The sequence below is a fragment of the Rhea pennata genome, chromosome 7 (genome assembly GCF_028389875.1).
Source record: "Rhea pennata isolate bPtePen1 chromosome 7, bPtePen1.pri, whole genome shotgun sequence".
Lineage (NCBI taxonomy): Eukaryota > Metazoa > Chordata > Aves > Rheiformes > Rheidae > Rhea > Rhea pennata.
This window is the reverse complement of record NC_084669.1, coordinates 5,825,700-5,849,870: the sequence shown is the minus strand read 5'-3', so window position 1 is coordinate 5,849,870 and position 24,171 is coordinate 5,825,700. Positions and strand designations below refer to the sequence as shown.

General features: G+C 33.0%; 1 protein-coding gene across 2 annotated transcripts in view; it reads left to right on the top strand.

Moving 5' to 3' along the window:
• Positions 1-24,171, top strand: part of WDR11 (WD repeat domain 11) — a 41,983-nt gene that overhangs the window by 8,360 nt on the left and 9,452 nt on the right. Inside the window, exons 5-20 of one of the 2 annotated variants that reach the window (XM_062580326.1) lie at positions 152-338; positions 3,915-4,080; positions 5,233-5,347; positions 6,455-6,650; positions 8,476-8,579; positions 9,754-9,930; positions 11,420-11,504; positions 14,458-14,564; positions 16,232-16,307; positions 17,741-17,849; positions 18,188-18,312; positions 18,757-18,904; positions 20,726-20,832; positions 21,414-21,528; positions 23,137-23,308; positions 24,003-24,111. In XM_062580326.1, coding sequence (XP_062436310.1) covers positions 152-338; positions 3,915-4,080; positions 5,233-5,347; positions 6,455-6,650; positions 8,476-8,579; positions 9,754-9,930; positions 11,420-11,504; positions 14,458-14,564; positions 16,232-16,307; positions 17,741-17,849; positions 18,188-18,312; positions 18,757-18,904; positions 20,726-20,832; positions 21,414-21,528; positions 23,137-23,308; positions 24,003-24,111 — 2,098 coding nt within the window. Of the gene's footprint in view, positions 1-151; positions 339-3,914; positions 4,081-5,232; positions 5,348-6,454; positions 6,651-8,475; positions 8,580-9,750; positions 9,931-11,419; positions 11,505-14,457; positions 14,565-16,231; positions 16,308-17,740; positions 17,850-18,187; positions 18,313-18,756; positions 18,905-20,725; positions 20,833-21,413; positions 21,529-23,136; positions 23,309-24,002; positions 24,112-24,171 lie in introns of both variants that reach the window. The other variant, XM_062580325.1, reaches the window with a different exon arrangement.

Below are 24,171 nucleotides of genomic sequence, written 5' to 3'. Positions count from 1 at the left end.
GCATGTTAGCTAGAATTACGAGTTTTCCATCTAGTAGGCGATTATTAAAGCCATTATCATTTCTCCCCACCAAAGTTGCATTAAAATAAAACACCATGATAAAATTGCAGATTACATTTTACTGTAATAAAAACTGTTTTTCTTGGTACAGTGCTCACCAGTGAGGGAATAGTGTTCATCTCCGACTTCTCTCCTTCCAAAGCTCCTGCCAGCTCAGGGAAGAAGGTCTACATCTCCAGTCCCCATTCCAGTCCTTCTCACAACAAGCTAGCTGCTGCTACAGGGGCCAAAAAAGCCCTTGATAAAGTAAAAATTTTAATTAGTAATGAAAAACCAAGGTAGGTTACAAATATTTCTTCTCAGATATTTTTTATACCTATGTATTCTCTAGAGATTATTGGATTAAATATTGTGAGATAATTTATAAAATACTACAATGCAGTAGTAGATAGACAATAAAGAAGGTGTTATTATAGGTGTTTGATCCACATAGTGGATATTTTTCATCTTTATGGCATTGAAGCTCAAGACCGTCTGAGGATATGTGAAGAATGACAATTTTTATTTTTTGGTAAGTTCATGGTGCATTGTCTTCCATTAACTTTGGTTTCTTAATTAAGGTTCAGTTGATTTCCATTTCAAAAAATGGTTCCTCATTTTAGTTGCCAGGCAAGAGAGGATCTATTTTTAAATGCACCTTGAATTTTAACATGCTCTTTGTGCATTCAACGGATGTGCCCTGTATATGATTTTTTTTTTAAATCATATCTGTTAACAATATAGACAAATAAACTTTTCTTTGCAAAATCTCTCATGACCTTGTAAAGCCAATATAGCCTTTAATGAAGGAATTGGATTTTATTCTCGTTTGACATCACTGAGTTACTGCATACCTTCTGACTGAAAAGCCAGGTTTTATTCTCTTTGGTTGAAACTGCAGATTGCTAATGGTGCTGCTGATAGTTGGCTGTTTGTCTTTAATTTTGATAATTTTCAAAAACTGCATCCAGTTAATTTTGGAGTTTCTGGGAATGCTGTTGGTGTCCATGGGCAGATTTCTGTTGTCTTTTAGTGAAAATCAGAAGTGAGAAAAACGGCAAAAGCATGTACCAATGGTTTATAAATAGCAAATCTTAAAAGTTAAGTGACTATTGACTTAATTAAGAGAGGCAGTTACAATATGAACAATTGGAATAAAAACAAGTGTGTGTAGGGATTCTGAAAGCTTAGTGTAGGGAGAAGCTGGATATATGCTCATAGATGGGAACTCTGGTGAAGCATAGTAAGATCTTCCATGAGTGAGAATGAAATGGAAAACTTAGAGATTCTTACAAAGATAGAGTTTGGGAGGTTGTGGATCTAAGGTTTATGGACACCTTTCGTGCTTAAGGGCACTATGTAAGTGCAATAAGAAGCTGAATTCTCAAGAAGTGAAATTGAAAAGGAGAGGTACAACACAGCTAACAAAATCTCTATTTGTACTGACATTGAATGCAGTGAATAAACCGGTTTGTCTTTCGTATTTCAAGTTGTTTGATATTTATTTTATTTTATTTGATATTTATTTTTTAAAATAGGCAAATGAACAATGTTGTCTAGAAATAGTACTTTGCACAGATCTATATTACTGTTGAACAGTTGTGTTACAGCTGAACTAAAGAAACACAAATGCTTGTTTTTATCCAGTGTTTCTTACAAAACTTGGTCAGAAGGTACCTGTTGTACATGATTACTTTCCCTATTTTGAATAGCTTTTAGTTTCATTTTATTGTTGGAAAGCTTTGAAATGGAGTATACCTTTAAAACTGAAGCTTTGTCTGGTTTGGATGAGAAAACTTACCAAATTGGGCGTCATCCTTGTTTCAGATAGTAATTGGAGTAAGATTCATTTAAAGTGAAGTAATATATTTAGAAGAAAGGTATTGTTCATAAAACATGTTTTCAACTTGTGGAGTAGAAGACTGCCTGTTCTTCTCTTAGGTTCTAACCATGCTGAATAGTGTTCATGTTGCCTTCAGATCATTGTTGCAATCTAGTCCAGGTTAGTCCAGTGATAGGAGAAAAAGAAGAAAAAGATGGAGATGATGTTCTTTCTGCATGCTTGGTTTCAAACTCAAGTGTTAAACTTTAGGATGAACAAAGCCTTTATATAAGGGTATAATATTGACAGTCGTTCTTCCAATTCAGTTCATAAAAATGACTGTATTGTCCCAGAATGTTTTGTATAAGTGGATGGTGTAATGTTCTGCTGTAGCTAACAGTTTCTTGCAGGTGTAAATTCAGAAACACCTTTTTTGGCCAGGGCAGGTGGGGAGAGGAGTGAAAAGAGGTTAAAAGAGTTTGTTTCAATTGTGGAATGAGAAGGGCTGTAGTAAGAGAACTGAAAATTAGTAGCGGTACCTGAGAAGAGTTCTGTCACCCTGATGTTGTGTTTGATACTGCAATAATAAGCTTTTAAAATTTAATATAATATAAATAAAATTAGAATTTAAACATATGTACTGCTGTTTTTGTGTATTTTATGACTTTTTAAAACTATATTTTTACAAGTTTGAGGGGTTTCTGGAAATTATCTAGACCTCTTTTTTGTGGTGTAATTCTTTTATTTCTTTTTTCACTTTCCATTTATGTATTTCTCAAATCAGTGACTGAGAATAAACTATTCAGACTGTATTGTCAGTTAGCACTTAACAACAAACTTTATTAAGTATTTGAAATTTATGCTCCATTTTAATAAGTTCTTTAAATTGCAAACAGAGCAGAAGACTTGTTGACATGTCATTCTGTAATCGTTTAAGAAATTATGATTTTTTATATTAAGTTAAAGGGCATGATCTTATCTTGTTGTATTTTATTATGCCTGACTTGTACTGTATTGAGCAGAATCTGATTTCCAAATACTGAGATAGTACATATGCTGCTGCAATGTTATGTATATTCAGTAATCACAGCAAACCAACAAGTGCAACCAAATCAACAATGCATTTTTCTGCATTCTTCTGATTACATTTTGAATTGTATATGAATGTTGCTAAGGGTATGACAGTAATCTCCTTTTCCCTCCTTTTCCCTCCAGAACACCACAAAAGCTATAATGGGGAAAAGGGAGGAAAAATTGTAGCAGTGGTGATTTGTCTGGCTTTACATTATTTTAAGGAAGCTGTGAGGAAAGAGGAGCAAGATATTATTGGGAAAGTGATTACAAACATAAGTTGACTCGAACTCATGAAACAAGCTTATAATGGAAAGGTTTAGAGTATGCTGGAAGGAGGAGATTAAAAACAAACAAAACCATTCGAAAGGGATGCTTCAAAACTGAGCACAGGATAAGGATGATTTCCTTCAGTGTGACTTACATATAGTTCATTGGATTACATGTACTTGATGAACCTCTTTACCTTGCAGCCTCTTGCCTGTTAAAATTGCATAGCATCTAACTTAATAGTGTTTCAGTCAATATTCCTCAATAACATTCTTGTTCTTTATTACTTCCTCTGATTTGGAAGTCTAGTATTTAAGGCTAGTTCATTTCATTTCAGAATAAAGTAATATGTATAGAAATATGAAAATTCATAACTGAATTGCTCAGTATTTGAGGTGTTTAAGAATTATACTTGCTTCATTTGAATTACTTTAAAATTATTTTAAATTCAAATTTTTAAATTATTTTTAAATTACTCTAAAATCTTTTTTTTAAACAGAAGTTGAACGTATTTTGAAGATCAGTGTTACTTTGCAGTACTGCAGCAATTAAATGGATTTCTGCAGTTCACTAGCAATCAAAATAAGCAATATTACAGGCAAATTAATCCTGTTAATTTTATTTTGAACTCAAAATATTTGTTAGTACAGGAAATTATTAAAGGTGTTCTTTATTTGGGGGTTACTTAAAATTTATTTTTGATATATTGCAGTGCTGAATCTGTTACACTGAACGATTGTCTTCAATTGTCATACTTACCTTCCAAAAGAAATTACATGTTGTTACTCTATCCCAGAGAAATTTTGATTCTTGACTTGGAAGTGAATCAGACAGTGGGTGTGATTGCAATCGAAAGAACAGGTGTGCCTTTCCTACAGGTAATAAAAATTTGACTTGTTTCTGTCATTGTAGTAGACTGTCAAAATCACCTGCAAGTTCATGTCCCACTGATAGTTGTGTTTTGATTATTACTAGAGTAAGAAAAGTAGTAAACTCCGAGGCGGTTGGGGGGGGAATGGAATTGCCTCTATTGTCACTGTTTAATGCAGTTTTCTGTTGTCTGCAGCAAATGCGTCGCATTTTGTAGTGTTAAAAAAGTTACCAGTCTGGAAACAGTGCTGTGGAAAAAAGACATTTTATTTTCCAGCAGTTAAGTCTTTTGTATACAAGTTATCTGAGCATTGATCAAATAGCTAAGTCTAGTCTGAGGGGTTACTGAAGCATGTTGGTTGTCTTGGAATCATGAATTATCCCATCAAAAAGGAAAGTTTAAAAGATCTTAACTGAAGTATATGAGAAAGTGGATGTTAGAAAAAACCTCACTGAATTGCTCAAAACCATCTATCTGTACTAGTATCATTAGCATCATCTGTTGATTCTTCAAATAGATTTCAAATATACTGGTTATCTTTTGAAGAAAAGATGCTCAAATCTTGTTTACATAATAAGGTTCATAATTCCCATATGTGCTAGTGACTTTATGAGCTGATAGGCTAGTTTATTTTCGGTTACTTGATTATAGAAGTCTTCAGGTTAGGTTTAAAATGCTGTTGTGCCAAATTCACTAAGTTCTTGGATTTTTCATGAATGTTTGGGTATATTTTGAGCAATAACGTCTCCGAAGTTATGAAGAGCTGTACTTTTTTCCACAGTATACCATTCTGCATCTTACTACTTGATGAGTTTAGGAATAAGATTTAAGAAATAAGATTTAAAAACATGAGATTAAAAAATCTAACTGAATTTCTTGTTATTAAGAATAGATGATGTGGAGCTGTTGCCTGTTTTTTTTTTTTTGTTGTTGTTGTTGTTTTGTTTTTTTTACTTTTTCTGGCACTGATGCTTTGTATATCAGTTTTTATTGAGTTTGCCTTAGTCACCAGTAATGCAGCTAAGCAAATTCATCAAAATAGTGCCTTAATGGTAAAGTTCTTAATGACTGTTGTGCATGCAGCATGTTCATTTACAGGTGTACTTTACAAAAGATATAATTTTGTTAATCAAATATAATGTGATATCTGTTTACACAGGTAGTTCCTTGCTTTCAGCGTGATGGGTTATTTTGCCTACATGAAAATGGCTGTATAACTTTAAGAGTTCGCAGATCTAACTGCTGTGTAACTGGAACTCCAAATGAAGAACCAGGTAAGTTTGGTGTCAGCAAATGGCCAGAAATGGATTTTGAGGCATTTCAATTATTTAGCACCAGTATTCAGTCCTGTTCTTCCAGATTTGAAGGCATCACCATCATGCCTTGTTCACTATGGTGAATTACAGCGCTCCTAGTGTTTTTTTTTTCCTATTAAATCCATTGAATGTATACTGTATTTTCCCAAAATTATTTTTGACGTCCTTGATATGTAATGCAAATAAGACATGAATGTCCTGAAAATGTTTTCATTAATGAAAATACTATTTTAGTTGTGAAATGGTTTAACAATTCAATATATAAGAAATGTTTAGATAAAAGATGATTAATTTGTTCTTTTTATCTTTCGGGGAAGAAGGTATTTTACTGACAACCACAACGATTTTTGGAAGTAATTTCGTCTGAAGAATTGATTTTGGAACTGTTTTCCGTTGACTTAAATCTACATTAAGTTCTAAACGACTAAGTTTTTATCTTCTTTATAGAATCTTACTAAGAGTGACTACTGAATATATATAGTTTAGGGAATAGTAAAAGACGTATAAAAATAGTTCTGTAAATATATAGCTAGGGGGACAATAAAAGTTGACTAAAAATAATTCTGTAAATGTCAAATTCATTGCGAGAATAAATGACTTTTTTTTTAATTACCTTTTTTTTAATGTGGTTGGTAATTTGGCAATTTTTCATGAGCTACAGCATTACTTGTTTCTAGTTTTTACTAGCAAGTCAAATGAAATTTGGATTGTGGAGAGAAGATTCAGTTTCTTTCCAGATGTAAAACAGTAACTTTTTAGATTCAAGTGGAATAAGCCACTTTAAAGACCCAGTTGTACTTTGGAGAACTCTTCAGAGCCATACACTAAATACAGCAAAATCAGCTATATCTAGTCTCTGATATACGTACACACACACACACACACACACACACAAAAATATGTGTGTGTATATAAAACACATTTTTCTTCCCTGAATAGTTCAAAGGAAGCATGTGGATTTCAACCAAAGAACTCGGTCACTGTAACCATTTACTTCTGAGGATCCATCCCCTTGTATGCTTTCTATTCTAATTGTTTGTGTCATTTGGCACATTGATGTTGCAGATCCCGACCCAGTTCAGGAGCTGATTTATGATTTAAGAAGTCAATGTGATGCAATTAGAGTAACAAAAACGGTTCGTCCATTCAGTATGGTGTGTTGCCCAGTGAATGAGAATTCTGCAGCTCTCATAGTCAGCGATGGCAGGGTAATGATCTGGGAATTAAAATCCAATATTTCTGGCAGAAATTTGCAGAACAGGTAATGGGATTTATTTTTCTCATCAAATCTTTCATCAGCTACATTTACCAGAGTTATATTAAATTATATTCTGAAAGTAACAATGTTTGTTTTGCTTGTGTGTATGATAGTATGGCATGTGCTATGCATATGTGTGAAAGAAAGAAGAAATATATCATCCAAAGGGATTAGTATGTAGTCTTCCCCCTTTAAAAATAATTTCTACCCAAGTGGATGGCATAAGGAAACAAAAGATAGAAGGAATATTCACAGGGAATATTTTCTTCTTATTTGTCTTTCTTCAGACTATATAATTTTCTATGGGATTGGAGCCATCAGTTTCAATGGCACAAAAAGCAGTCTGCAAAATTAGTCTGGAAATTACTAGATTTTTAGTAGGGAAAAAATACTCTGCTAGCTTCCTATGAGTTGACACAGAGCAATATGAGGCTGCACAGCAGGTGGCTGGAATATGGTAGTGTAAACAGTTAACATATCTTATATCCAAAGCATTTAGTGTTTTAGATTGAGCAGTTTCTAAAAATGCTATGTGAAATAGTATAGTTCTTTGAACATTCAATCTATTAAGGTCATTTGACTGCAATAAGCCTTTGACTATGGAATAAAATAGATTACTTACTGGCATAAAAGAAAAATAAAATTCTTGATATACTTTTAAATGCCAAAAATACCAGATTTTCAATGTAGCTCTTTTTGTTGCTTATCAGAGATTTAAAATTTTTATTGTTGGTATTCCCCAAAGTACTATTAGCTGGATTCTTTGTGATAGAAGAGTGTTGTTTATGATCCATATGTTGCTGGGTTTTATTCCTTGGATTCTTTAAGTGCATTTCTAAAACACTGATTTTCATCATGATTATATAACTAGGAATAATGGTATAATATGAGAACTACTGGGCCTAGAAGATTCCCAAATATGATTGGTTTGTACTGAAAAGTAAAGAATATTTCTAGTTGGCACAGAATTGTAAAGAATTTTTTAGGAGTCTTCCTCCTTTGGCTCTTGCTTTACTGGATTGGATCTGATCTTGCTTAAAATTTGAACACAAAGACTGTTAAAGTGGGAATTTAAGGAGAAGGGTATTTGCTGTGCCTTAAACTGAATTTTTGTGTGGGTGCAATCTGCAGTCTCTGGTGATCACATAGGCCTGTCCTCAGGCTAGTAAGTTTATAGTCAAGTTTGCAGGGGCCATTTGAGTCCCGTTCAACAGGAGATTGCATTGGAACCCCAGTTACAGTCACTAGGAAAAAATACCCCCCAAACTGATGCATAGATACCCAACAAGAGTATAAACACAGGTAATATGAGAAGTTTCTGTTGTACCTTTGTGTATGCAAAGGCAATCGTATTTCATCTGTTTGAGAGAAAGGTGTTATTTCAGTGTTGGGCTTCATCATCTGGATCCTATATAGGAAGTGCTCTTCTGAGCAGAACTTTTGGAATCTGTGTTCTTAAATGTCTAAATATTTCTGATTGCTTGCTAGGTGTATTCATTAATGTAGTTGTAAATATTAATAAACGCTGTATTTAAAAGACTTCTTTCAGTGCTTGGGTGCACTTCTGAACAAGAGACACATATTTGTTTTTCCATGTATAATAAAAGTTACTGGCAAAAATCTGTGCAAGTCAGAAGAAACTGGTTCTGAATTGTGTATATTTTCTCATAGTAGAAACATCTCATGGGAGCTGATGTAAGAAGTAATCATTTCAAAATGATTTTGCAAGTAATAAGTAGTGAGAATGCTGAAAGAACAAATTGGAGAAATCCCAAAATTGAGGATGTGAGTCAATTTGCATTACAAACTTGTTTTTTTTCTTTTACAGCAGTTCAAGTGCATCACCATTGTATTCTCCAGTTTCATTCTGCGGGATTCCTATAGGAACATTCCAAAATAAACTTCCAGACCTTTCATTAGACAACATGATAGGTAAGAATTTCTTGCATTAATATTATGGTTACTAATTTCTAGGATTTCTGAATAATTGCACCTCTTAAGTTACTTGAGAACTACAGATGTTAGATTTATTTTCTATGTAATTTTAATAGCAATTACCAAATAAAAGAAAAAAAATTCCCACTTGCTAAAAACATTATTGATTACACTTTAAGACTTTTTTTATTGAGGGCTTTTGCTCAGAGTTCACGTACCGTAAGAGAAAAATGTAATTTAAATTGGAATTTGGCCAAAAATCCCATTCCTTCATTTGTTCAAAGTAATCTTAAATGGCTGAAGACAATTTGACTCATGTATCCCGGGCCTTTGTGAAAGCCAGATAGCAACTAACACTTCAGTACTGAGAAATGTTCCATAAAGAAGTTCCATGCAGATAATCAACTTTATGTTCTGAAATTGATTTTTATTGGAAAAGTGTCTAGAGTTCCTCAGAGGTGCTAATGTACTGATTTGGATTTACTGTTGGTAAAAGGTGTCTGTATTGCTGTTGCAGACATCTCTTACCATCATGGGATGTTATCTTGCACTTATCTCCACTGTTTAAAGATGAAATGATTTTTCTCTTATCTGCAGTTTCTGTAGTCATTTACATCATAGATACTGTTAATTTGTACCATATATCACTTGAATTGGTACAAATGACTGCAGAAGGCATACAGCAATGAGATTATTTCTTTATTTTTACACATCTTTAGGGTGTCAGCTGAGCAAATTTCAGTCTTTAATTTCTAGCAGTGGGCTGCTAAGTTTTACTGGTTGGAGTTATAGCTACATAAGTCTTTGAATTGTTCTAATAATTTCAAAATGTTTGTAACTTATTAAAAAAAAAAGGAGGAGAGGAAACAAATAGAAGCTACCCTTGGATGCTGGAAGAATACTGAAACAACTCTAGTTTATTGTTTTGTACTTGCTTTTTTACCTTTCTAGCTTTAGAAATGAAAGTTAATACTGGAGAAATTGCTTGCTTAAGTGCAGTGTTTCAAAGAGTTTCATCATACCTAGTTCAATGGGAAGGAATGCCTCTTTAATTAAACATTGTTACTTTATAGGTTAGGTTATTTGTAAGTCTTTTAACCTCCTTTGATAACTTTCTATGAACTCTGAGATTAAAATGTAATACTAACAAGAGCTTTAATTTTTAAAGCAGGGCAAGGTACAGCTGCTGGAGAAGATCAGTCAAAAAGTTCTTTTCTGCAAGAAGTGCACCTCAAATTTCTGCTGACTGGACTTCTTTCAGGACTACCTTTGCCTCCATTTGCTATCCGTATGTGCCCACCTCTTACAACAAAAAACATTAAACAATATGAGCCACTCCTTGCTGTTGGTAAGTATCTTGAGTCTTTTATTGATTTCTCTAAACGTTATGTGTTCCAAGTTAAATAAAACCACAGTTACTGAATCTTATTACAAATGTAGTAAAACTCATCCAGATACTGCAGTAGTTATCAGTGAACACCTGATTTTTTTAAAGGCTAAGTTGTCCCTGTTTAAATATTTGAATAATGTTATCTTGCTGGCAAGTTCTTTGAAACAACATCAGGGATTTCACTATCCACGCTGACTGGTGTTTATCTGTGCAGTCAGTTAGAAGACTGGAACAGTAGACACACAGACACTGTAAATTAAAATTTGTAGCAGGTTGTAGAATTATATCTCCTGATGCTGGTTTTCAAACATGATCGAGCGTATCTAAAGTATCAGTTGATCCTAGGCTGTCCTCTAGGTTACAGCACTGCTTGCTGCAGTTCTGTTCCCACTACTGCACTTCTAACCATATCTCCAGAGACTGTGCCTATCAGAAGTCAGACTTACAGGTTGTTTGTTAGTCTTAAGGTTGCCTGTGCTACAGAGTCTTCTGGAATGTGGCATAGGTTTTTGGAGGGAAGGAGGTAAAGGTAAATGTTACACAGGAGCTCATAAGCTCCTCATGAGCATATCATACTAGTAATGACTGTGTCATACTAATGCATGTATGTACATGTGCAGTTCTCATAAAACTTCTGTTATCACTCAACACAGTCTACCATCAGTAATTGTGCTCTGAAATGTAGGCAAGCTGCCATTACTTGATACAATGCTGCTAAAACATAACTTTCAATCCTGTAGAAGTTTTAGCTGTTGCTGTTAGAACAGGTGAAATACAAGATTAAGAAGCTAATAGTAGGTACAGAGAGCATTTACAGCAGTCTGCAGCATTCTACACTTGAGGTACCTGAATGGCTCTTTGCAGTTCCTTTGTCGTATTCAATAAAGTTGATATGAGTGTAAAGAAAGACGAAAGTCTTCCCAGTGTCTATTAGAAAATTATAATTTCAGCATTCCCAAAAGTTTTTGACTACTTGTAGCTAACAGCTACTAGTTTATTGATTCTTAATTTGAAAGAGGTCATTATCTCAGGGATGAGAAAACAGAATTGCTTTAATGATCTGGTAAAATTTACTCTTGATTCTGTTGTAGGATTACTAATGAAAATGGTTAATACTCTTCCTTGAGTAATCAAAATAAAAACCAGTCCTTTCTCCTATGATTGGATATATGGTGAAAATGCAAGAAGAATTAATAGATTTTCTACACATCTCACAAATAATTTCAGGAAAATGTCTTGATGTAAATTAATTTAGCTGGCTGCAGAGAACCTTCGAAGGTTTAATTTATAATTAAACATTACAAATCAAAATACCTTTCTAAAATTACATAATATATAATAGTTAAAGATGAAAAAAGAGAAGTATCTATAAATCTTGCATTTTCACTCAAGTATGAAAGAGAAAGATAAAGCTGGTCTGTATATCTTTAAAATTTGCTTTTTGTAGGTACAAGTAATGGCTCTGTCTTGGTTTTTCATCTTACAAGTGGACTCTTACACAAAGAGATAAGCATCCATTCCTGTGAAGTCAAGTAAGATTTTAATTCATACTATAATCCTTTGGGGAAATGAAAATTTAAACATTTCATGTACAAGCAACAAGCAGTGTGAGTGTCTTGTTTCATGGGTAATGACACTGAAGAAAATTTCCTTTTCAGTAGTCTGCCATAATGAGTAATATATTGACCGTATATAAGGAGTAACTCACTATCAAAACTAGAATGAAAATTACATTGAAATGTAAATATTTGAATTGTTTCTATGCAGGCTGATCTAAGATGTGTATCAACTGTTTTTCAGTTTCTGTAGAACATTATAGTACAAAGAAATCTTTTTTAACAGAAGAAACTTTATTACCAAATCTTGTTTATATAGCAGTCATTACTTGCACATTTCACTCTTTCACATAATTCTGTCTTGTACACCAGTATGATTCCTGTCCTCACATGAGGCTGAAATTTGAGACAGTTCTAGCCCTAGCTGAATTCAACGTAATTTTCTCTTTTAAAGATTTTAAAGACCCAATACATGACTCAACATTTAGCCGTCCTAAATATAGAGCCCAGCAAGTTTTAAAACTCTCATACTGTGTGTTTTTTAGTGTTTATACAATGGCATAACTATATGGCAAAGATACCAAAGATGATGCTTGCTGGATACATATTTCTGGACTGATTTGTGCATAGGAAATAAAATATTTCTAGTAGTAGTAGTATAGATTTATATTAAGAGTTGTGGCACAAAGCCTAATTGAGGTTTAGATCCGCTTCATTCTCAAAAACATGTGAAAAATATGGATATCTCAGCATAAATAGCTCTAAGAGAGTTCATTATCTAAATATGCTTTGAATCTACCACCTAAATCATGTAAGTGTAGTTGCATTTGTGGTGTGATTGATAGATATTGTAAGAACAGAATTTCACTTTCTGTTCTAATGCATTTGAGTTTTACCCTTGTTTCATACCCTTGTTTCATACAATTATCTACTTAAAAGATGTTTTCTCTTATGTTCTCACATACAGCCCAAGCAGCTACTGAATCCTGCTTTATTTTTCGTTCATGTGACTATAGCATTCAAAATTAACGCCACTCCTAACACTGCACAGATATAATTAAAAATATTTTTTAAAACCACTACTAACATTTTGCAGGTAGGGTTAAAAATGTTTTCTTAGGATTCAAACACATCTGAAATGCACTTTGAAAAATATTTATTTATATTTTATTTGATTTAGATTTTATGTATTGTTGGAAGTATAGTTAGTGTGGGCTTTTAATTTTGCAAAGGTTTTGCAATATTTGAACAACTTTTTAACAATACATGGACTTTGCAGGAACTGTCCTTGCATAGATGGTATTTTCAGAACAGAATTAAAATGAGTATGAATTGTGTTAAATGCTTGTAGTCAAAAGCAGTCATCTGAGCAAATCTTCTAAAGATTTATTTAGTTTCTCAATCTGGCTTTTAATGGTCTGAGTGACTTTCTACATAATTCTGACAAGTTCAAGGGAATGCTTTAAGCAATGTGGAATAATGCATAATAATTTTTTTAATTAATATTTATGGAGTACAACAGTTTTTCTTGCAGTGGGAATTCTTAACTTTACCTCCAGAATGTTGGATTCAGTTTTAATTTATAGTATATCTGCAGGGAACACCATTATTTTAATATATAATTAATAATACCCTGGAACTATAGCTAAATGCTAGCAGAGTTTTCAGTATCCTGTAGTTTAAGAACAGAAAAGAATAAAACTCGGGTCTTTGAACTTTACGACTCAGGCAGTTTTACATACTTCTACATACTGAAGCTTTAAAAGCTTCAGTTCTTTTGCATGTTACCTGTGCTAACATAATACACACTGAGTTGTCTAGGTGTTACTAATTGTGACTTAAAAACAAAAAAAAAACTTTGTAGAGCTATACCATGAGTAGGAAGGAAGAAGTGATTCTCTGTCCTGCATTTAAGATAGTGCTAAAGAAATAGTGGAACAGCTAATTATCAATCAGTGACAAAATGTAAATTTACGGTTACGGTTTGTACGTGAGTACAAACTATACAGATAAATTTTTTTAGTTTGGTTTGTTTAGTTTTGAGTTTAGTTTGTTTTTTGATTGGGAAACACAGAAAGAACAGAAGTGCTTCAGAGCACACTGAAGAAAAGGGCAGGCTGCTATTAGGAGCATGAGTGAGGGGAGAAAAACTAGAAGGAGATTTTAGAATATGTGCTGGCTGAGAGAAGCTGTGAGTGGAAGATAAGTCTTTTTTTGTTGTTCCCTTAGGATACAGAGAAATGTAGTTAATTTTTATTACTAAAAGTGTAGTTAATTTTTTATTACTAAGAGGAATTAGAACAAATATGAAATAACTAATTCTGTTACTTTTCATGTTTTCTAACTGGAGCAATCTGAATTTTTTCATAAGCCAGTGTGGCAAGATAGGTGATGATAGTGTATCTTCAGTGTGGAAGAGAACACGTTCAAGGCATATAATTAAAATGTCTATAATTTAGCTTCTTGCTCAGTCAGAGTGGTTCATTCTGAATGCCTTTACTGCTACTTTGGCTCATTCCCATATAGGTAACTGTGACTAAAACAGTACTTAGTTTTTTGCTGATGCCCAGCAAGTTCAAAGTAGCAGCAGTTTAAAAATTAAAACTTAAAAATTTCACTGACTATAACTAGAATGTGTGCGGTCTGCAGGCAAAACTAGACATCTTACTTGAGAATTACTACACAACATCTATGTTTTAGCAGTCAAATTTAGCCTGACTCCTCTCTGGGAAACTATTTTGCAAACATTCATCACCTCCCTTAAAAAAAAAAAAAAAGCTTTCTCACTTAGAGAATGATACATGAAAAATACCTGCCAGTTCTGCAATACAAGTGATAGTGAACTTTTCTTATTTTTATGTAAGTGTAAATTATGCATTTATTCAAATATTTTTGCTAATACAGTCCATGTACTCTCTTCTGATGACAGGGGAATTGAGTGGATAAGCTTGACAGGTTTTCTTTCCTTTGCCACATCAACACCTAACAATTTGGGGTTAGTAAGGAATGAGCTGCAGCTGGTGGACTTACCAACAGGTTAGTATTTCCTGAGAAATCTGTTTAAGAGGCTGACAGATTTGTTGGTGAGTGACAAATACAAGTTTTTACTACTTTTTTTTTTCTCATTGTCATGGCAAAAAAAAAAAAAAAGAAAAAAGAAGAAGAATTTAACTGATTTTGCTCTTCCTTCCTTGTAAAAGCATATAATGTGTTCCAACTGGTGCTCTACAAACCAATTTCCTTCAATAAGTTTGTACAGATATCTGGCTTGGACTCAATAATAGAATGACCATGTGTCAGCAGGAGGCTTAGCAGCATTCACAGAGTGTGGCTATTAGAGGCATATTTTATTCACAAAATTCATGTAGGCTTTATGTAGCCTTTTTTACACTTGTGGAAAAGATTCAGTTTTTGTATTTTGTATTTCCAAGGTGCTGCACAAGGTGACTATTCTTTTAACATGACAATGCTACAGGTTTTTTTTCCTGATAATCTATTGTTCATTTGTTCAAAACAAAGCAGGGAGCAAGGAAATGAACTTTGTAAAATGCATGTCATGTAAAACGTGATTTGGATTTTTCACTTAGCTTTCAAATCAGTATAGAAACATTTATACTCATGAGTGATGGAAGACTCAATATTTCCACAGGCAAACAAATTTCAGATAAATATGAATACCTGATACTTTAGCGTATGGTTTATTTAAAAAAAAAAAATACATTTCCCCTTTTAAAGCCTGCTAGAAAGACATATGTACTGAACTGAATGAGCATGATGATGAGAATAATTCTGCTATCAGTATTAGCCCAACTTGCTTTTTTAGGGCTAAGCATACTTGTTTGCATTCTCTTCATAAATGCATTGACAAATTTTTATTTATGTTTCTGAGCTATAAACAACAATTAGGGAAAAAACCCTAAGACATTTGATGAAGCAAATAGAGCTTTAAGGTTTCCTGTTGGCTGGCCTCTGACATGAGTGCTATTAACTAGTATTGTTGATAGCTAGCTTTATTCACATTACTGGTTTACGTGAGTAATTTAGCTGTGAGTAATCACGAGAGAAGTATTTTGAAAACCTGTTAAGGAAAGAGAAGAAACTCGTATTACAGTTACTATGATATATTTAATGTTTGTAGAGCTTCCTTTATTTTAACACCTTTAATTCTGCAATGCTTTGTATAGATGGGTCAGAAAGATACGGAGTTAAGATCATGAGTTTGTATGTTTTTTCATCAATGTTTGTTGTTTTAATTGAAAAAAACAATAATTCTGCTAAGAATAGAATGAGTTAATACTTCACGATAGAAATACTTTCTGAATTCTTCTCAATTTAGTACTAGATTATGGCAAAATTTACTTCTCTTACAAAATTTAAAATCTACTCAGGGATTTCTAACATGAGGAATCAAGAATATATTTCATATTTTATTGTCTTTGAGTGGAAACTAATAACTCCTTGAATTATTTCTATACATTTACATAATGCTGGTTATGCATTAATTTCAGGAGTTGTGCTCTGGAAGTGAGTTGTTTATGAAGTGTTAGACAGTGGACTTTACATTATGGTTTAATCCCTAGAAATATGCAGTAAAACCTTAGCAGTGACCAGAGTAACATAAGATATGGCAGGCCCGTTAGAAATATTCTAGTTTAGTTTGGTTAACTATTTCTGTTTTCTCCCATGTCACTTTTATGTTCCAGGCAGGAGCATAGCATTTCGTGGGGAGCGAGGTAATGATGAGCCAGCTATTGAAATGATAAAGGTGTCTCATCTGAAGTAAGTAGATTAGCCTTGTGAAGTTTATAAATTGTACTGTATTTCATGAGGATCCTCATTGCTTACTAGAAATAATCTCTACCAAGAACAGTCACTTCAGAGAGTAGAGAAAAATATGCAAACTGCATCAAGAGAAAATATACTTTCACATTCATACCTCCTCTACTCTGAAATTTATACTTAAGCATTCACACCTTTTGTACTCTGATCTAATATTCTAACGTATCTCTGGTTGACCTTGTCAAAAACTTTAAGAATCCAATTAAATTTCAGATGTTTGATTTTTTGTTATAAATCTCCTTTTCTATGACTTAACCCTACTTAAAACTAGAGGATTGGGATTAGGGATGGGGTTTTTTTTTCATTAGTTTATTAAATTCATTAAATATATATTTCACACCTTTGTAAATAACTGTCTACCTGGATATCCGATGTGAGGTAATGATATTTAAGAAGCCAGCTGATGAATGGCCAAATTGCTTCCCATCAAATCCTGCTTATTTTGATATCTGGCCTTGATGGGAGTCCCTAGTCTTTATAATAACAAAAATAACAACAATTGTGTTCTGTAAATTTTCTTTATTGTTGTAAATGTGATTAAAATATCTCTCTACAATAAAGACTGAAAATTTAAAGACAATATTCTACTAAATTCAGTAGTAATGTCTTTTACCTTGAATAGGAAATGTCTTGGGAATTATGTAAGTGTTCCAGGGAATTTAGGTGAGTTCAACCATATAATGGTCTTGGTAATATGTTAAAAGTTAAGAGCAGCAATGGTATTAAGTGAGAACAAGAAAGGATAGCTTATTTGAATAAAAATTAATGCAGTTGAGGAGAGTAAATAAAACCAGGGAGCCTTTCTGTATTTTCATGTTACGTGTAAAAAGTCCTAGACTGAAGGTGAAAGGTCTGAAGACATGACTGACAAGTGGTTTAGTATAAAAGGATCTTCTACTCACTTATCACTGGATTAGGGAAGTGCCACGTATATGGAGTAGAGAAATAAATCTATCCAGATTACAGTCTTGTCCTGTTCTGATACCATCTGTATTCATCAGCGCAGGCTGACTGTGGCCATATTGGAGGTACTGCTCCTTTTTCTGAATTCCTTCCCTTATCTCCTTTTGCAGTAATTGACCTGCACCACCAAGCTGACAGAAATTTCTAGGTTTGGGGTTTTCTTTATTTTTATTTTTTTTTTTTTACCTTGAAGAAGGACTCTCTTCAGGCAGACTCTTTTGTACCTGAGTAACTCAAGGAAATCATAAGCTTGTGTGTGGGATTTGAGCCAAATCAATTCACTCCTCTTTCTCCCAGTTTTTGAGGGTTACCAAAGTGCTATTATGAACTTCATGTATGAAGTAAAATGCTAAAACTGGTGTTGGAATGGAATGATTACTGTTGATGTAGTAAAGTCTTGTTTATTTTAGGCAATATCTAGCTGTCGTATTTAAAGACAAACCCCTGGAAATCTGGGATGTCAGAACATGCACTCTGCTCAGAGAAATGTCAAAAAACTTCCCTACAGTGACTGCTTTGGTAAGGAGTAAGATCTCTATTGCTCACTATTTATTAAATCTAATATATTCAGATAGCATAATAACATTTTGCCACAAGATTGTTCAAAGATTTTTATTTGTAGTATACAGATAAGTGCTTTCACCCTTCCTTTTTCTTTTCTTCATCTGTTATCAAATAGAGGCAAGAAAAAAGGAAATACTTGGTGAAAAATTGGTCTGCTTCTTGGGAGGCGGGAGGTGAGGAATCAAAGAAGGCAATTCTCAAAGAATTTTTTATATAATTAGCAAAAAAAATTCTCAATAAATTTAGGGAGTAAAAATTCATGTTTTCCATTTTGGTTGAATGATTTTTCACAGGAATGGTCACCTTCTCATAACTTAAAAAGCTTGAGGAAGAAGCAGCTAGCAGCCCGTGAGGCCATGGCCCGACAGACGGTTGCCTCAGATACTGAAGTCAGCAGTGTAGAATCTTCTGTTATCAGGTATTTCTGGTTACTATTTCATTTAATGCTATGACACATCACTTACTGTTTTGCACTGTATACTGTTGTTTTATTGAATGGAATATTTTGGAACTGATTCTTGGATGTATATCAGGTAAAACAACTTTCTGTGCTCCTTTTAGTATCTAAACAACACAGGAAAGCTTTTAAATGTGAACTTTGATCTGCTGCTGAATGAGAGAAGCAGTGTAACAAGCAGGACTTCTGTCTGTTAGTTCGTTAGTTATCCAGTTCTTGAAGTAAAACTCTTTATTTGCCCTTTGAACATTGCCAAAAGTATATAATGAGTTAACTGTTTTTTTCTGGTAAATTACTTTAAGGGAAATGAGCATTTTTACACTACTTCTGTCATTATTTAAGGAGATCTTGACTTGCAATTCTGATTTTGGGAAGCACCTACGTCTCATTATATTCTCTTTAAAGTTTGTTACAGGAAGCTGAAAGTAAATCTGAGCTGAGCCAGAACATTTCTGCCAGAGAGCACTTTGTGTTTACAGATACTGATGGACAGGTTTATCATCTCACAGTAGAAGGAAACTCAGTAAAAGACAGTGCAAGAATTCCTCCTGATGTGAGTTCTAGTTTTCTATATGTTTGGTGCTTAATTTTTTTGGTTTTCAGAGAAAAAACTTTAAGGAAAATGCTTTCTAATGGCAAGTGGTTACTAAATTCATTGCTTGAAATATGAAATAAAAGTTCTAACTTTGACATTTGTAACAATTTTCTGTGTTTTTCATGTTCTTATGGTTTTCTATTTAAAAAAAAATACATTGGAATAAATAGTTTTTATGTTAGCTAGAATATTTTTTTAGTCCCTGACTTAATTTTGTATAAATGACACAATATATATTTTTCTTAATTTTAGGAAAGCATATACAAAAAGCTTGAATCATAAAAGAAGAATTGTTTAGTGTTTCTATGAGGTAGACAGAAGCGATTAAGTTTGGTTATCATTATGATCTGAAATGTGACAATTTCAAAAACATGATTTTGGACATCAGTGTTTTTTGATTAAGATTTTCAAATACATTTTATTCATTGCCAGTTATTTAAAGAATTTCTAGTCTTCCATTTTTGTTTCTGTCTTTCTGGATTTTGTTTGTTTCTTGAACTTTTTAAAGCATCTGCAGATGCTTTAAGTCTTCTGTGATTTTAAAATATTTTGTGATTGTAGATTTCTATATAAATTTTAAACAATATTGTTTGTTTGCCAGTGAAATGGAGATGTCCTGAATAATTTTTTTCTATAGGAAACATTGTTAGGATATGTTTCCAAAATTACAAAAAAGTTAAGAACAAGTTCTTAGAGTTAGTAGCACTTGGTTTCGTTTTACATAGTGATAGTACATAATAGTAATATCAAATTATTAGTTGGAGAAACTTAATTTATTTTAATTTGTTACCAATAATGTCCTTCGAGAGTTTTTGGGACAGCTTATCTTTCCTGAGAAATCAAATGTTTACGTCACTTGCAGATGAAACTTAGCTGTTCACATGCATCACCACTGAAGAAGGTAAAGTCTCGGAAGGTTCTTTGACTCTCTCAATTCTGCAGAGATTGTGTGTGTGTGATATATTACACATAGCTACTGTCTCCTGCTTATGCCTGCTTTCTTGAAAGATTAAAACAATCTTAAATCAGGGTCCTCACAGTGCCAAACAATTGAGTTAGACAAGGGCATAGCTTTTATAGGCAGCTGTTTTCAGAGATAGCTTTACAGATAAGAACCTGTCAGACAGGGTACAGTGTTTGCAAACACTTTTTACATTGTGGTAGTGTAAATATTGCTGCTTTTCTGTAGTCATGATAATGTTTGATGGTTATTTTTGTATAATTGTGAAAAACCCAAGGTGCCTGTATATCTGTTTATGTAGATTTCCAAAGCGTGGTACTAAAACATGATTAGGTACTGTTAATGGATTTTGTCTTATGTCATAAGGAAAACTTAAGTGGACCAGAGTCCTCTTTTATGAGTTTATTTTTTTATTTTTTACTATTTTTTTTCTATTCAATTTTGGAGGCATTGATAAGTTGATTTGCCAAACTGAAAACTTTTTATTTTTGTGTCCTTCTCTAGCATACACTAATATTGTGTTTAATAAATCTATCACCTTTCTCTTTTTTTGCAGTAAGAGACAGAGAACTGTTTTCCATTCCTTTATACCCAAAATATCTTAAGAGGAAAAAAATCTTTTGAAACATACTAAAACAAATTTGGCTGGCTGATAGATGTTTATACTCAATTGAATTGTTGCTGTTTTAATGGAGCAGAATTTGATCTATTCATTTCATATAATATTTGAAAAAATGACATACTAATATTGAAATGTTTCTTCATATGTTTGGCTCTATTAACGACAAGATTTTATTCTGTTCCCTAAATATTTCTAGGGAAGTATGGGTAGCATTACATGTATTGCCTGGAAAGGGGATACCTTGGTTCTTGGAGATGTTGATGGAAACTTAAACTTCTGGGATTTGAAAGCTAGAGTATCCAGGTATGAATGCAAATTAAGTTTGACAAACATGACATGTCATAACAACATGACATAACACTTATGACACATGAGTGTTAGAGTATGGGGATTTTTTTTTCATTTTTGTTCTTTGCTGTAAATGGTCTTCTGTTTTGGTGTTAGATGAAAAAATACAAGTATTTTGAAATAAAATTTCAAAAATACCTTCTGCCTGACAATTCTTTACATTTCCCAGTTTGTGTTTTCAGCTGTTGTGAAATAAAATATTTTATCAAAATTTCAATATCATCCAAAGAGCGTTCTCATTATGGTAAATCTGTAATGACTACTGATAAAATATTAAATGTTGCAATATATGTTTCAGGTATCTAATCTCTTTATTTTTCATGATAGCATGGCCATTTGTGTGTGTGCGTGTTTACATACATTTATACATATGTACGTATATACATATATGTATGTTTATATACACGCACACGTGTGCATATATATGTATGTACATATACAATATCAGGATCTATAATGTTTATGGAGAGGACTTAATGATGCTTAGTATTAATTGTGGAATGATGAGTGTTAACCTTGCACCCTTCTTTTCTTAGGGGGATCCCTACACACCGAAGCTGGGTGAAAAAAATACGTTTTGCCCCAGGGAAAGGAAATCAGAAGCTTATTGCAATGTACAATGATGGAGCTGAAGTTTGGGATGCAAAAGAGGTACATATCTGTTGCGTTTCAATATATATTTCTTTGCAAAATACAAACAAACCTTCTAAAACTCAGGAAGAGTACTCAGAGTTTGAGTTTTACTTAGCCATGATGCCTTGTTGATAGCTATATTATAAAGTTGTCTGATTTTTCTCAAAGGACTTCTAGTTCCTATAAAGCATTTTCTAACTGTCATCAGGTTGAAAGTACCTTTCACTTATAAAGCCAATATGTCTCTGATATGCCCTTTGTCATTTTCTAGTGAAGTTTTTGAGGTGCACGCTGAGGATTTAAGAGGGAGAACCTCAGTCTTGGAATTTGGGTCTTTGAATAGGAGCATATTTTTTTGAAATAGTTCCTAACTTCTGTGCATATTAAAACGTATATATTCTTCCGTGCATGGATTTAAGTTATTAGGGAAGACCAGGAAGCTAGACACTTGATAATTAGCATTGTCTAGCTTCTCTTACTTGAAAATTCTGTAGTAAAGAGAAATGTTCACAAATTTCCTGGGGTTTACTTCATACATTTTTCAGGGAATTATATTTACTATGAGAAAGGAGGAATAAATATACTATTTTAACTTAGCCTCCTGGAGTAAGTTCAGAGTATAAAATTGGTATTTTCATTCTTTTTCTGTTCACTTTGTAGTCAGTTCCACTTCCTAACATGGACATTTAATTTGCGTAGTATGAAAACCTCCTTTGATAATTAGAGTAGGAGCAGATGTGACCAACAACTGTGAATTATGTAGGCAGAGTAGAAACCCATAAGTGATTCCCATATGAAAGTCTTAAAATGCATTCAGAACTTCAGCTGAAAATCTGTAGAAATATTTTTATAGTCTCACTCCTATAATCCCTGTAATTCTCTCCTTAGAACTTCACCTTTGCCCTCAAATAGTTCACCAATAAGTCAAATAATGTCTTCAGTGCTAAGACTGATCAAGCTGTTGTATATTATCTCTCTAACTCCATGCTTAGAATATTAGTTATAGCACAAGCTCTGATAACATTTACATATATTAACATTTTTAATGTTTGTGATACTACAGAAGGGTAACAAAATCTATAACTACTGACATATGGTTAAAAGTACAGTTTTGAAGATTTGGCTTATCTCAGGGAGTTCTTTGTTTTATGGATAATGAATCATCCTATTTCCATAATGCCTCATTAAAGTTAGGCTTAAATATATTTCTAGAGAAGTTCAGTATTTAACAAGAAAGCATATGTTTATGAAGAGACAGAATTAAGTGATGAGAACCTCACTTCTGCTCAGATGCACATATGCTAGGTTAAGGGACTGCAGTTACAGGTTATGTAAATTCCTGCCAGTTTTGCCCTAGAAACTTTATTTCAGAAAAGATACTACAAAAGCTGTGCTAAAAAGGATCCTCTCCCAGGTCTTGGTTGGGAAAAAGTCTTTGCTCAGGACAATCACATGCCCTACTCCAAGGTTTCTTAATTTTCTACTTTCCAGAGAAGACCATTATTAAGGTGATTTATGACTAACTTCTACTGCAAATTTTGTGGTATGCCACATGGGAGTGTGCCAGAGTATTACACTGTATGATAGAGAGCCTACTAAAAATGAAAAATATTTCAACTTTTCAAGGTACAAATGGTAAGCAGTTTAAGAAGCGGAAGAAATGTCAATTTCCGGATCCTGGATGTAGATTGGTGTACTTCAGACAAAGTCATTTTGGCATCAGATGATGGATGCATTAGAGTCCTAGAGATGTCCATGAAATCATCATGTTTTAGAATGGATGAACAAGACTTAATAGGTATGTTGATTTTCTTTTTACTGTTGATTGCTGGATATTTCATTTTGAAAGTGGACTATAAAAATATTCAATACTTCTAGTAGAGGAAGGTCATATGTGCAGGATTAGCTATCCTTATAAATTTTTCATAGATACAGACAAATTTTGTAGGCTTAGGAAATATGGATATTTTTACAGTAAAAATTTAATCTCCCAAATAAGCTATACTTTTTAACATTTTAATTGAAATATAAACTAACTAAATATGAGCTTTTTTTAACAACTGTCTAGAGAATTAATGTCAAAACTATCAGTACATCACCTTCATTTCACTACATAAATCATTGAAATTCACTGTATAATTTTGCAATGTCTGTTAATATGTGGAAGGGTTTTTTTTGTGAAATTTCCAGATACTGAAGTCTGCTTGTAGACTTCTTGTTTTGTAATTCTTTGCTTTACAAAGTACATTTTCCCACAAAACTCTAAACTGTTAATTGTTAATGCTGTTTGATTTTTTTTTTTTTTTTTTTTTTACAATACACTTAAATAAGGAATTTAAATACTTAGACTACTTTTTGCTATTTGTTACTTCTACAATTATAGTCTTGGGGACAAGCAGACTATGCAGATAAATGATAAACACAGGAAATTCTGAGCTAGAGAATGCTGTTCTTAAATTATGTATATAATGAATCTTTTCTTTTTCTTTCAGAACCTGCATGGTGTCCTTATCTCCTTGTTCCAAGGGCTTCATTAGCTTTAAAAGCATTCTTACTGCATCAGCCATGGAATGAAAAATACTGTCTAGATATTAACAATGTGTAAGGAGAAATAAATAAATAAATAAAGCATATATATTCATCAAGGGGTTGACAGTGAGG